The sequence below is a fragment of the Salvelinus fontinalis genome, chromosome 24 (assembly GCF_029448725.1).
Source record: "Salvelinus fontinalis isolate EN_2023a chromosome 24, ASM2944872v1, whole genome shotgun sequence".
Taxonomy (NCBI): domain Eukaryota; kingdom Metazoa; phylum Chordata; class Actinopteri; order Salmoniformes; family Salmonidae; genus Salvelinus; species Salvelinus fontinalis.
Genome location: NC_074688.1, coordinates 15,433,699 through 15,446,687, shown reverse-complemented (window position 1 = coordinate 15,446,687; position 12,989 = coordinate 15,433,699). Strand labels below are relative to the sequence as shown.

Below are 12,989 nucleotides of genomic sequence, written 5' to 3'. Positions count from 1 at the left end.
AGTATAAAAGTATTTGGTTTTAAATATACTTAAGTATCAAAAGTAAATGGAATTGGTAAAATGTCCTTAAGAATCAAAAGTAAAAGAAAAAGTATAAACCATTTCAAGTACCTCATTGTAAGCAAACCAGACGGCACAATTTTTTTTATTGACAGATAACCAGGTAACCACTCCAACACTCAGACATAATTTACAAACAAAGCATTTGTGTTAAGTGAGTCCACCAGATCAGAGGAACAAGGGATGACCAGGGATGTTCTCTTGATAAGTGTGTGAATTCGACCATTTTCTTGTCAACAAGTAACAAGTACTTTTGGGTGTCAAGGAAAATGTATGGAGTAAAAAGTACATCATTTTGTTTAGGAATGTAGTGAAGTAAAAGTAAAAGTTGGCAAAAATATAAATAGTAAAGTAAATATACCCCCAAAAACGACGTAAGTAGTACTTTAAAGTATTTTTTACTTAAGTACTTTACACCTCTGCCAAGTGGTGTACTTGAAAATCTTTTCAGCTCAAAGGAGAAATAACAAGCACGGACACAATATGTACCAGTACACTTAATAACTAACCAATAAATTGAAAGCCTCTCCATGAAATGATTGTACATCATCTGTTGAGGTATAGTATTGTAATTATAGCTAGTTGTGAGTCGTTTACAACAGCACTTACACGTCTATGTATAAACCATAAAAGACTGTAATATCATAAATGCAGAGACAGTTTCCTAACATACTGCACCTAATGGCAGAATAACCAAGTACAATGATGATGGTCTGTATCTACAGAGAGCGAGGGAGGGAGAGAGAGATGGAGAAAGAGAGAGACCGAGGCCACTAATGACTCATAACCATTACTGAATTCTCAGTAACATTTCTCAGAAGACCTAAAGGAACAACAAATGTTTACAATATTGGCAGAACAACAACTCCTTGAAAACCTTTAACATGCATTTAACATGCCCCCCCCCTCTCTGTGCCCTCAGAACAGCCTCAATTCGTTCGAGGCATGGACTCTACAAGGTGTTGAAAGCGTTCCACGGGGATGCTGGCCCATGTCGACTCCAATGCTTGCTACAGTTGGGTCAAGTTGGCTGATGTCCTTTGGAGGGTGGACCATTCTTGATACACACAGGAAACTGTTGAGCGTGAAAAGCCAAGCAGCCTTGCAGTTCTTCACACACTCAAACCGGCGCGCCTGGCACCTACTACCACACCCCCCCCGTACAAAGGCACTTACTGTAAATCTTTTGTCTTGCCCATTCACTCTCTGAATGGCACACATACACAATCATAATCAGTCATAATTGTCTCGAGGCTTAAAAAGCCTTCTTTAACCTGTCTCCTGCCCTTCATCTACACTGATTGAAGTGGATTGAAGGTGGCATCAATAAGGGATAATAGCTTTCACCTGGATTCACCTGGCTAGTCTATGTCATGGAAAGACCATGTCCTAATGTTTTGTACACTCAATGTAAATTCCAGAAGGAGTTTGTAGATATACACTCGACAGATTGTGTCAATGTGTCAGACTCAGTGTTCAAAGAAGTGTACTGTAGCCTACAGGTTATAATAGGGGAATGTATAGTGAACACACGTCTTGAGGACTTAGTGTGGAAATGCTATATCAGCTTTTTGGCCAAACAAAATGGCCCTTTAGACAGCTGGAGAATGGAGAACTATTTGAGTCAGTGCAGTCAACTAACACATTTATTAGAAAATGCCTAACATGCCAATGAAACACTAACTAATAACAGATGCCATTGCTGAGTCTAAGCTCTCTAGTCTACTATATTTGGATATGCGTTGGATGCTAGTCAAAAAGGCTATTGTCTGATAATATTCTACAGATGTAGGATCTTAATTTGAGCCAGTTTGCTACAGCAGGAAAAAAACGTGCAGCAACAGGAAATGTGAATTATTATGTGGATTATATTTAAGGGATTTTTTGGGGGGTTGATACATTTTCCATCAGGGCAAATCAAGTCTGAAATTTCAAAGTTGAAATTACAAACTTTAAAAGCCTTTTAAAAACTCAAACACAGTACAAGTTTGCACTGTACAAGTGCATGAACATTCTCCGCAACAAAAGATAGATCAAATTAAGATCCTACATCCGTAGGTCCTATTTCTGACCTTCAGCATTAATGCAATGAAAATGTTCAAACTATAAGCTTCCATAACTGATCATTAGTATTCGTCACTTAACCCCACTTTGTGTGTGTGGTTATGAGTGCAAAAGTGAATGTCAAAACAAAGTGAAGATCAAAACAAAGGGATCTTTTCAACATCTTGTGCTGTCAACAAAACAAAATCCTTAATGACAGGTGCTACCCTATTTCGGAATGACAATTACGCTTGGCATGTAGATGACAATGGATGTTAAAGATCCAATGCAGCTGTTTTTATCTCAATATCAAATCATAACAATTAAGAACCTTTAGTGTGATTGATTTCAATGAAAATTGTAAAAAAAATTAAAAAAAGAGCTTCGTAGCAAAGAGCAAATTCTCATGCAATTTTGCTTGGACCTGGAGTGGTTGGAGTAGGTAGGGGGAAACTGAAAACTATCTGTTATTGGTAGAGAGGTTTGGAACTCTCGTGTTGGGTTAAATGCGGAAGACACATTTCAGTTGAAGGCATTCAACTGACTAGGTATCCCGCTTCCCCTCTCTTATTGGTCTATTAACCAATTAATCGCCTGGTGATGTCACCAGGCAGGCCAAAGCTCCATCCTACCAAAACAGAAACTGAAATGTCAGGCAGTCTTTTTAAACAGCTCTTAAACTAAAAGGGTATTATCATAATTTTCACAAATTAACAGTATTATTCGAACCTCATAGTGTGGATATATTAATATCCAATATACACAGTTGAAGTCAGAAGTTTACATACACCTTAGCCAAATACATTTAAACTCAGTTTTTCACAATTCCTGACATTTAATTCTAGTAAACATTCCCTGTCTTAGGTCAGTTAGGATTACCACTTTATTTTAAGAATGTGAAATGTCAGAATAATAGTAGAGAATGATTTATTTCAGCTTTTATTTCTTTCATCACATTCCCAGTGGGTCAGACGTTTACATACACTCAATTAGTATTTGGTAGCATTGCCTTTAAATTGTTTAAATTGGGTCAAACGTTTCAAGTAGCCTTCCACAAGCTTCCCACAACAAGTTGGGTGAATGTTGGCCCATTCCTCCTGACATAGCTGGTGTAACTGAGTCAGGTTTGTAGGCCTCCTTGCTCGCACACACTTTTTCAGTTCTGCCCACAAATGTTCCATAGGATTGAGGTCAGGGCTTTGTGATGGCCACTCCAATACCTTGACGTTGTTGTCCTTAAGCCATTTTGCCACAACTTCGGAAGTATACTTGGGGTCGTTGTCCATTTGGAAGACCCATTTGCGACCAAGATTTAACTTCCTGACTGATGTCCTGAGATGTTAGTTCAATATATCCACATCATTTTCCTACCTCATGATGCCATCTATTTTGTGAAGTGCACCAGTCCCTCCTGCAGAAATACACCCCCACAACATGATGCTGCCACCCCTGTGCTTCACGGTTGGGATGGTGTTCTTCGGCTTGCAAGCATCCCCCTTTTTCCTCCAAACATAAAAATGGTCATTATGGCCAAACAGTTCTATTTTTGTTTCATCAGACCAGAGGACATTTCTACAAAAAGTAGACATTTTTGTCCCCATGTGCAGTTGCAAACCGTAGTCTGGCTTTTTTATGGCGCTTTTGGAACAGTGGCTTCTTTCTTGCTGAGCGGCCTTTCAGGTTATGTCGATATAGGACTTATTTTACTGTGGATATAGATACTTTTGTACCTGTTTCCTCCAGCATCTTCACAAGGTCCTTTGCTGTTGTTCTGGGATTGATTTGCACTTTTCGCACCAAAGTACGTTCATCTCTAGGAGACAAAACTCGTCTCCTTCCTGAGCGGTATGACGGCTGCGTGGTCCCATGGTGTTTATACTTGCGTACTATTGTTTGTACAGATGAACGTGGTACCTTCAGACGTTTGGAAATTGCTCCCAAGAATGAACCAGACTTGTGGAGGTCTACAATGTTTTTTCTGAGGTCTTGGCCAAATTCTTTTGATTTTCCCATGATGTCAAGCAAAGAGGCACTGAGTTTGAAGGTAGGCCTTGAAATACCTTCACAGGTACACCTCCAATTGACTCAAATTATGTCAATTAGCTTATCAGAAGCTTCTAAAGCCATGACATAATTTTCTGGAATTTTCCAAGCTGTTTAAAGGCACAGTCAACTTAGTGTATGTAAACTTCTGACCCACTGGAATTGTGACACAGTGAATTATAAGTGAAATAGTCTGTCTGTAAACAATTGTTGGAATTGCTTGTGTCATGCACAAACTAGATGTCCTAACCGACTTGCCAAAACTATAGTTTGTTAACAAGACATTTGTGGAGTGGTTGAAAAACGAGTTTATGTAAACTTCCGACTTCAACTGTACATACAGTACCAGTCAAAAGTTTGGACACACCTACTCATTCAAGGGTTTTCTTTATATTTTTGAATTATTTTCTATATTGTAGAATAATAGTGAAGACATCAAAACTATGAAATCACACACATGGAATCATGTAGTTACCAAAAAAGTGTTAAACAAATCAGAATATATTTTATATTTTAAATTCTTCAAAGTAGCCACTCTTTGCCTTGATGACAGATTTGCACACTCTTGGCATTGTCTCAACCAGCTTTATGAGGAATGCTTTTCCAACAGTCTTGAAGGAGTTCCCACATGTGCTGAGCACTTGTTCGCTTCCTTTCCTTCACTCTGCGGTCCAACTCATCCCAAACCATCTCAATTGAGTTGAGGTAAGGTGATTGTGTAGGCCAGGTCACCTGATGCAGTACTCCATCACTCTCCTTCTTGGTCAAAAGCCCTTACACTGCCTGGAGGTGTGTTGGGTCATTGTCCTGTTGAAAAACAAATAAAAGCCCCACTAAGTGCCAACCAGATGGGATGGCGTATTAATGCAGAACGCTATGGTAGCCATGCTGGTTAAGTGTGTCTTGAATTCTAAATAAATCACTGACAGTGTCACCAGCAAATCACCCCCACACCATCACACCCCCTCCACCATGCTTTATGGTGGGAACCACATATGCAGAGATTCCATATGTGTTATTTCATAGTTTTGATGTATTCACTATTATTCCACAATGTAAAAAACAGTAAAAGTAAAGAAAAACCCTTGAATGAGTAGGTGTGTCCAAACTTTTTACTGGTACTGTATATATACAGTGGCATGAAAAAGTATGTGACCCCTTTGGAATTACCTGGATTGGTCATCAAACTTGATCTGATCTTCATCTAAGTCGCAGCAATAGACAAACATAGTGTGCTTAAACTAATAACACACAAATTATTGTGTATTTTACTTGTCTATATTGAATACATCATTTAAACATTCATAGTGTAGGTTGGAAAAACTATGTGAACCCTTAGGTTAATGACTATCAATGAGACAAGACTGGAGGTGTTAGTTAGAGCTGCCTTCACTACAAAAAACACTAAGATCAGATCAAATCCTATGACCAATTTATGCAGAAATACAGGTATTTCCAAAGGGCTCACATATTCTTTCTTGCTACTGAATATATATGTGTGTGTGTGTGTGTGTGTCTGTGTGTGTGTGTGTGTGTGTGTGTGTGTGTGTGTGTGTGTGTGTGTGTGTGTGTGTGTGTGTGTGTGTGTGTGTGTGTGTGTGTGTGTGTGTGTGTTTGACTGCACTGGGCCTTTAAGCCCTCAGAGAATAATCATTATTTTGTTCATTTCAAATAAAGTTTATCGTCTGTAGTGATATTAATAATATAGCACTTTTGATTACAGTGATCCCTCGCCACTTCGCGGTTCACTTATCGCGGATTCGCTATTTCGCGGATTTTCATAATGCATTTTTTTTTTTTTTTTGGTGCATTGTGCTCTGCATTCTGATTCGCTAAAAACTCACTCCCGCTTCTTGTATCAAAACATGCTACGAATTGTGCTATCATTTTGTCGTCTCGTGCAGTTATGTGTACGTACATAAAACAGCTTGGCAAATTTACATTAAGTTGGCCAAATTATCTTGTAATTTCGAACATCTCCTAAACCCATAATGTCGACGAAACGCTCTGAAGAGCAGTGAAACGGCCTACACGTGAGTCACTGTATTTGTATACATGTAATAGTTGCTAATTGTAAAAAAAAAAAAAGTTTTCTATTTCGCGGATTTCACTTATCGCGGGTCATTTTCGGAACGTAACCCCCGCGATAAACGAGGGATTACTGTATACAAAAATAACCTCAAAGTGCATGTGATGTGTGTCTGAATGAGCAGAATCAGTCAACTAATCCAACAATAGCACAGATCCCTTCAACAAAAAGCTACTATTGGGTTCTAGGACTGAATGATTGATAGGACAAGCTATTCACAGTTCTGAGGCCTAAGTCTTTTCAGTCCTGAAATTGGACCATTGGTCATTTCTTTCACAGTTGACGATAAGAGTGAGAGCAAGGCCCTAACAATGTGAACGACCTGTGATGAGTGGCAGAGTGCAAAGAATGAGCATACTGCTGACCTGAGGACTGTTGTAGGGTCGAGACAGCCTGACATAAGTGACAGGACCCTATTAAAGCATAGCTGGGGAGAGGATATTTTCAGACCAGTTGCCAGGTGAGACAGAGAGCATGTGGCCAGGACAGCACTCCATTTTCCATACATAACATCTAAAGAGGTTGGCCATCTATATTACAGTCTTGGAAAGTGGAAAAAGGAGAGGCTCTCCAGGAATGATGGGACGGACCTCTACTTATCCTCTGAAACATGGCAGCCCTACACCTGAAGCCCTATTGATGTGTCTGAAGTCACGTGTGTCCGTGGGATGGCCCCATTTAAATGCATGAGGTGCCTCTTCTGCCGAGCATAAAAAAGATTAAAGGAGATGCCTTTTTTCCCCTTGATTTCAGCCAAGTCAGCCAAAGAGAAAACGGAATACTAAATTGTTTCTTTCATTAAAACATCAAGGAGTCCGTTTCGTTAATAGGTTCAAAGGCGACAGACAATATCTGCAGTTGTGTAGTGTGTCGCGTTCTCTTCCTCCCACACAATCGCTAAAATAATGGGCAAGGAGAAGACAGCCATTCTTCTGCAGGGGCGTGGATTGGCGGCCAGGAGCAGCCACCGATCCACTTGGTAGCTGAAGTGTTAAAGCTGCCACCAAAAAGACAGACTAGTAACACAATATGTCTGACAATGGCCTTGGCAATAAGGAGCCTTTCAGCAAGGAAAGGTGGGTGGGGGAGATGGCTTCCTGGAGGACCACTAAAAGGTTCCGACTGTCCCATGATAATTGGTAAAGGTCAGTTCCTCCTCCTTGTGCAGACTTCAAAGTAGAACTGCTTGCACCTCCCACCCGCTCTTTAGAGTGGCATACTGCCTTCACCATCTCCTTAGTAAGTGCCTCGGATCACCCCATTAAATACCACCCCATTGTGATTCAGGGCTAAATGTGGACAAAGCCATTCTGTGTCACCCCTGTATTGATCGGAGATAAAGGAATCACTATGGAGATCCTTTATGACGATGATTGAGATGAAACTACACTGATATATCATTATGAACATGAAATTGGAATTAGCTCGAGAGCAATTTTTATGACCAAATAAATGTAATGTCAATCAATTCAGGTCGCAGTTGTAAATGAGAACATGTTCTCAACTGGCCTACCTGGTTAAATAAAGGTTAAATAAAAAAGAAATAAAAACGTCCTTTCATTAACTGCCACTTTGATTGACTCAAAATGTGGTATGTGGCTAGCTCATCCTAATCATGAACTAAATAGCAAAACTAATGCGTTGAAAGATAGCTGAGGAAACCCAGATGGAGGTTGCAAATGGATATACATACGGTGATGCTAAAGCAAACACAAAGTAGTTAAAATCTTTGATCTGACTTATTTGGTAAACAAGTAGGAGTTTATAGTAGTATCTCTTTTCACTGCATGCTAGATCTGTGTGCTCGTCTGCTAAGACCCCGCGTTGCTGCTTGGCACTCTAATTTAAATGATTTGGATTTCTTAACAAAGAATGAAAAATGCTGACGTTAATTTATAAGCGACCAAATCAATTCTGATAAAAATCCGCTGACAAAGCAGTGCTGTTTGCTGCACAAAAAAACAGATGACTGCTGCCTGCTGCAATAGGAAACCATCATGGGATCTATTTTAATGACTGATTTCAATGGTCTCAAACATTTGGCACATGACCAGCATACACTAATGCACAAATTGCTCTTGACACACTGTCATATGCTTAGCAAACACCAAAGTCAACCAATGGTAGTCGGGGTATCCTAGTCACACGGATGATTTTCAATGGCTCCAAGTCAACGGCTAGCTCGGGTACCTCAAAAGCGAATGGGTTGGGAAAATCGCCATATTGTGATTCAAATCATGTGCAATGACCCTGTCTTTTAGCACCGGTGCCTAGAAGCGTGCTGCAAGTCCATGGCTTTATTATTCACAGAAAATGTACTTTGTCTGATCATTTGTTTTCCAATTACACTGGTGTCCCTGCTTGCAGAAATTGTGTCAGCTTCAGTTACATGAACATGTTCTCTGATAGCTAACTAGCAGGTAGAGGCAGTTTCTGCTGCGGTTGGAAAAATGTTCATACCATTTCATACCACTTTTTTTACTCAGCTTTTGGATTTTTTTGTTTGTGTCGTTGAACGGGAAACCACACACACTTCATCCGGCAGACATTCCCCCTTAAGCTATGTGCAAAAAATGTTGTATTCAGCAGTAAATGGGTGTTGGATAATTGAATGATGTGATGACGGTGCGACTTTCTCCTCTAGCCAATCAGAATTCTACTATTACTAACACAGTGGGATGTGATATGCTTTCAATATGAAGCCATAGTTTCAGCATGGAGGGAGAGGAAATGAATGAAATGCTTCACATAGGAAGAAGTAAGCTGTCACATTTTTATAAAAATGACCATAGGAGTTGGCAAGACAGCACAAACAGATCTGGGACCAGGCTAATGTCAGCCCATATCCACATAACAGTTGAAGTCTACAGTAGGACTATTGGAGAAAAAAGTAAAGAAGGACGAAATACAATGTAGAATCAATGTTTAGCTCTAAATGTCAAAGTCACGAAATATGTGCAGATAAATGGAAACACAGGAAGACGACATTGGAAATACCAACGATCAAGCAGTGTCTAATGGAACCCAATGGGATTCTGGTAACAGGGAAGAATTTGCTGGGACAGATCCACTTAGAACACGGCACAAGCATCAATTCATGTATTGAACTTTTAGTGCTATTAATAGATCAGCTCTTATTAAGTCCATCGTTATGTGTCGGCGTTCTCCTGTAGCTTTTGTATGGTAAAATGCTATTTTAGGATCTCTTCCATCCCTAATCACTATTTGTCTGAGATGAATTTCCAATAGGGGGGTGGTGCTGATATCAATGGGGCTGTTAGACAAAATATAGACACAATTATTGCACAAACTATTATTGCACAAACTATTATTGCACAAACAAACACATTATAGCACAAACTAATCAACGTTAAGGGGTTAACTTGAATTTCAGCTTCAGGTTTGATGTGCAGCACAAGTGTACCAAGATAAAGATAAAGAACTACTGGAAATTGCTTCAGGGGAAACGGCAAGAAACAAGACCTCACAGTGAGGGCCTCAGATCTACATTCTGCCGGGCAGACAGACATCTCCTTGTCTTTCATACTGTGTGGACAGTTGATAAGGAGTTCTTGACAGCTAAAGAGAACTCCCTGTCAGCTGTCCCGATAATATGGAAGACAATGAGATTACAGAGACCTATAGGTGGGCTGCTGGTTGACGGAGGACGATGGTGGGCTGTCAGTCTTGAGACAAGCAGCCATCTACATGGTTGAAATATACTTATCTATGTTACCATACTAGAACTTATTGATTATTTTACATACATAAGTAATGCACATGTTAGGGGTCAAGAAAGGGTCAAGAGGAACTAGTTGGGTGGAAAGTTACTGAGTGAGAAAAGGGGAAGTGCAGAAAGTTCATTTCTGTTCAAATATGTTATTGTTGAATATGAACGTTCCTAGGGAGGGAGGCAAAGGGCAACAGTCTAATTTCAGTTCTTGATAAGGCAGACCAGTTTCTGAGGAACCTGGACCATGAGGGATGTGGAAGGGATGTGGAATGTGGAATTCAACTCGAGATAAGATGAAAAGAGAAGACACTGCTGGGGGGGGGGGGGGGGGGGGGGGGGGGTATAAAGATATAAAGATGTACTTGTGTGGCTTGTATGTTGTCTTTGCAGCTGTATGACACAGTGGGTGAGTAAACTTGGTTAAAGCTTTTTATAGTCGTCCGTTTCAGTTTTTACTCTGTTTATTCTGAACCTAACAATGGCCAGGTTACTGTAAACTTTTACTGTAAAAAGGACATTATAAATACACTTTTTGGATTGATTTATCGGTTGATTGATTGGTTGATTGATTGGTTGATTGATTGGCTGATTGATTGGCTGATTGATTGGTTAATTGTGCTAGTGCCTACCTTGGACAATGAGATGGACATTAGAGGTCTTGGACTGCTGTTTGGTCTGGATGGAACATGTGTAGGAGCCCTCGTCGTACACATCCACTTTCTGGATGCGAAGGCTGTACTCCAGCTGGCCCTTGTTCACCAGGTCCACACGCGGGTCCAGCGACCACTTGTCCTCCCCAGCGAAGATGATGTTGGATCGGTTGAGCCAGGCAACTTTGGACACCTTATCATCCACGTAACACCTGGAAGGAGAAAAGAGAGGAAATTAACCAAGTTACGAATCAGGTTGATTTGTAAAGAATTATGCGCCAGAACCGCGAGAAATTATTATTAAAATCTATGTAGGTCTATTGTATATAGGGAGAGACCACTATATGTAGTGACCAAAGATAAACAAAATATTAATTATTGGAATGAAAATTACTCCTCCTAATCTGAGGCATCTCTGAGGGATAGCTGAGAACATGCTAGCAGATACCCAGAGAGTTCCAGTCAGTGCTCTAACGCTAGTTAGCAACTGCGCAAGCGCTAGTTAGCAACTTTCTTCAAACTACACGCACAAGTTCATCTGACTCTGGGGAAGTAGATTTGACAATATTCTTTTAAGCTCTTTCCTATCTCTCTCCAGTTCTTCCTGCTTTGCTCTCTCCTCTGATAAATGTATAATGCCATTAAGCCAATGTTTTTATCCAAAGTGACTTACAGTCATGCGTGCATTAATTTTTTCATATGGGTGGTCCCATGAATCAAACCCACTCTCCTGGTGTTGCAAGCACCATGCTCTACCAACAGAGCTACAGAGGACCACATATATATGTAGGTGAACAGTGATGGTTCTCCTCTTGATTAAATAGGACATCAGTATCCTCTTGTTTACCTCGGCTTGTTGCATGCTGTCAGAGCATTATGCAGTGTATAAGTATGACGCCTACGACTCTGTGTGTTAGAGCGCCTGCTTAATGAATAAATGTAAGGGGACGTCTGAATCGATGAGAATGGATATCATGCATAATATAACATGGCAGACATACGCCGGAAATGCAAATTGAAAACTCAGCCGCTCGACATAGTATATCGGGTGTATTCAAAACAGAAAGTGAATTAGTCGGGGAGCAGAAGTTGTTTCACGATGACCCTGAGGGGTTCTCACATGCAGTTGTGTCACTACTGTGGCCTTTCCTATTGAAGGAGAGGTGGCTTATCAGCAATCTGGGAGAGTCACCATCTTAATAATGGCCTGTATTTGTATAGCGTCTCAGAGTAAGAATGCTGATCTAGGATCAGTTTTGTCAGAAGGGACCTGATCCTAGACCAACACTGCTACTCTGAGATGCTTTTTGGGAATTTAACCCATTCCAAAAAAAACTCCACCCTTCACAGGCAAACCCCGAATAATACCCAATAGCCATGACATCACTTCATGACATCTGAGATACTGTACATGTCTCTTAAATAAAGCTTTTTCCAACACCTTTATCAGCCAATAGGAACCTGTTCTAACCCTCTGCCCTCCAATCAGACACACCCTGGACTCCCCGTCAGGTGAGCAGAACTACAGCAGGAGCACAGTAGTTTCCTCATCGCGCTTCACAAACCCTCCGCAGGCCCCAACGCCCCCTGGCCACCGCATGCAGGGCGCCAGCCAAACCTTTTTCCTGTTCAAACTAATAAGCTGCTGGCCTAGAAGGCAAGTGGCTCCTGCCTCCCTCTCTCCCTCCCTCCCTGCCTGTCTCTAAGCAACCCCTGTTTTGGCGAGCAGCAGGCAGGTGGTGAGGCAGGCAGGATGACAGGGGTCTGGTGGGTTTGACGGATGCCTGTGCTGCTGAGCTGAGCTGGGCCACGGCCATGCTGCAGGGTTCGCTGTGGGGGAAGTCCACAGCTCCCAGTACAGACAGCAGATGCAGAGTGGGAGACTCTAATGAGAGGGGAGAGGTGCCACGCTCTGGCAGACAGCTACTCCCCATGTACTCCCTTCATACTTCCCCCAGCAGAACGGACTGAACTGAACCATGCTGAGGGGGTGTGAGGGGGTGCTGGGAGGCACAGCTGCTCTACAGGCAGGATACAAAAAACACTGAAAAAACAACCAGCTCACTTACATAATCACACCTGCTCTCTTTCGAGCGATCAATAAACCTGACCAAACCCCCCGTAACACTGTTTTGATTAAAAGAATGGAGAATTATGTCGGCAGGTCATGGGCGAACTATTTTTCTACTTTGGTTTGTGAGGGGGGCTGTTCCTTTAACAAGTCTTTCTGTTTGCACGTGGCACACAGAGGAAAAAGGCAAAACCAGGTCATATCTTTTCCCCTTACAGCATTTCCTCGCCCCATATACGTTCTCGGTAGCAGGTTAAGTGTATTTCCGGGAAGGTGATCGGTATTCTCCAAGGACATGGC

The 12,989-nt window shown here is 41.3% G+C and overlaps 1 protein-coding gene across 3 annotated transcripts in view; it reads right to left on the bottom strand.

Annotated features, from left to right (window-relative positions):
- LOC129821995 (limbic system-associated membrane protein-like) overlaps nucleotides 1-12,989 on the bottom strand; it is a 726,689-nt gene that overhangs the window by 31,297 nt on the left and 682,403 nt on the right. For all 3 annotated transcript variants that reach the window (XM_055879809.1, XM_055879808.1, XM_055879806.1), the window contains one exon: nucleotides 10,598-10,830. In XM_055879809.1, coding sequence (XP_055735784.1) covers nucleotides 10,598-10,830 — 233 coding nt within the window. The remainder of the gene's footprint in view (nucleotides 1-10,597; nucleotides 10,831-12,989) is intronic.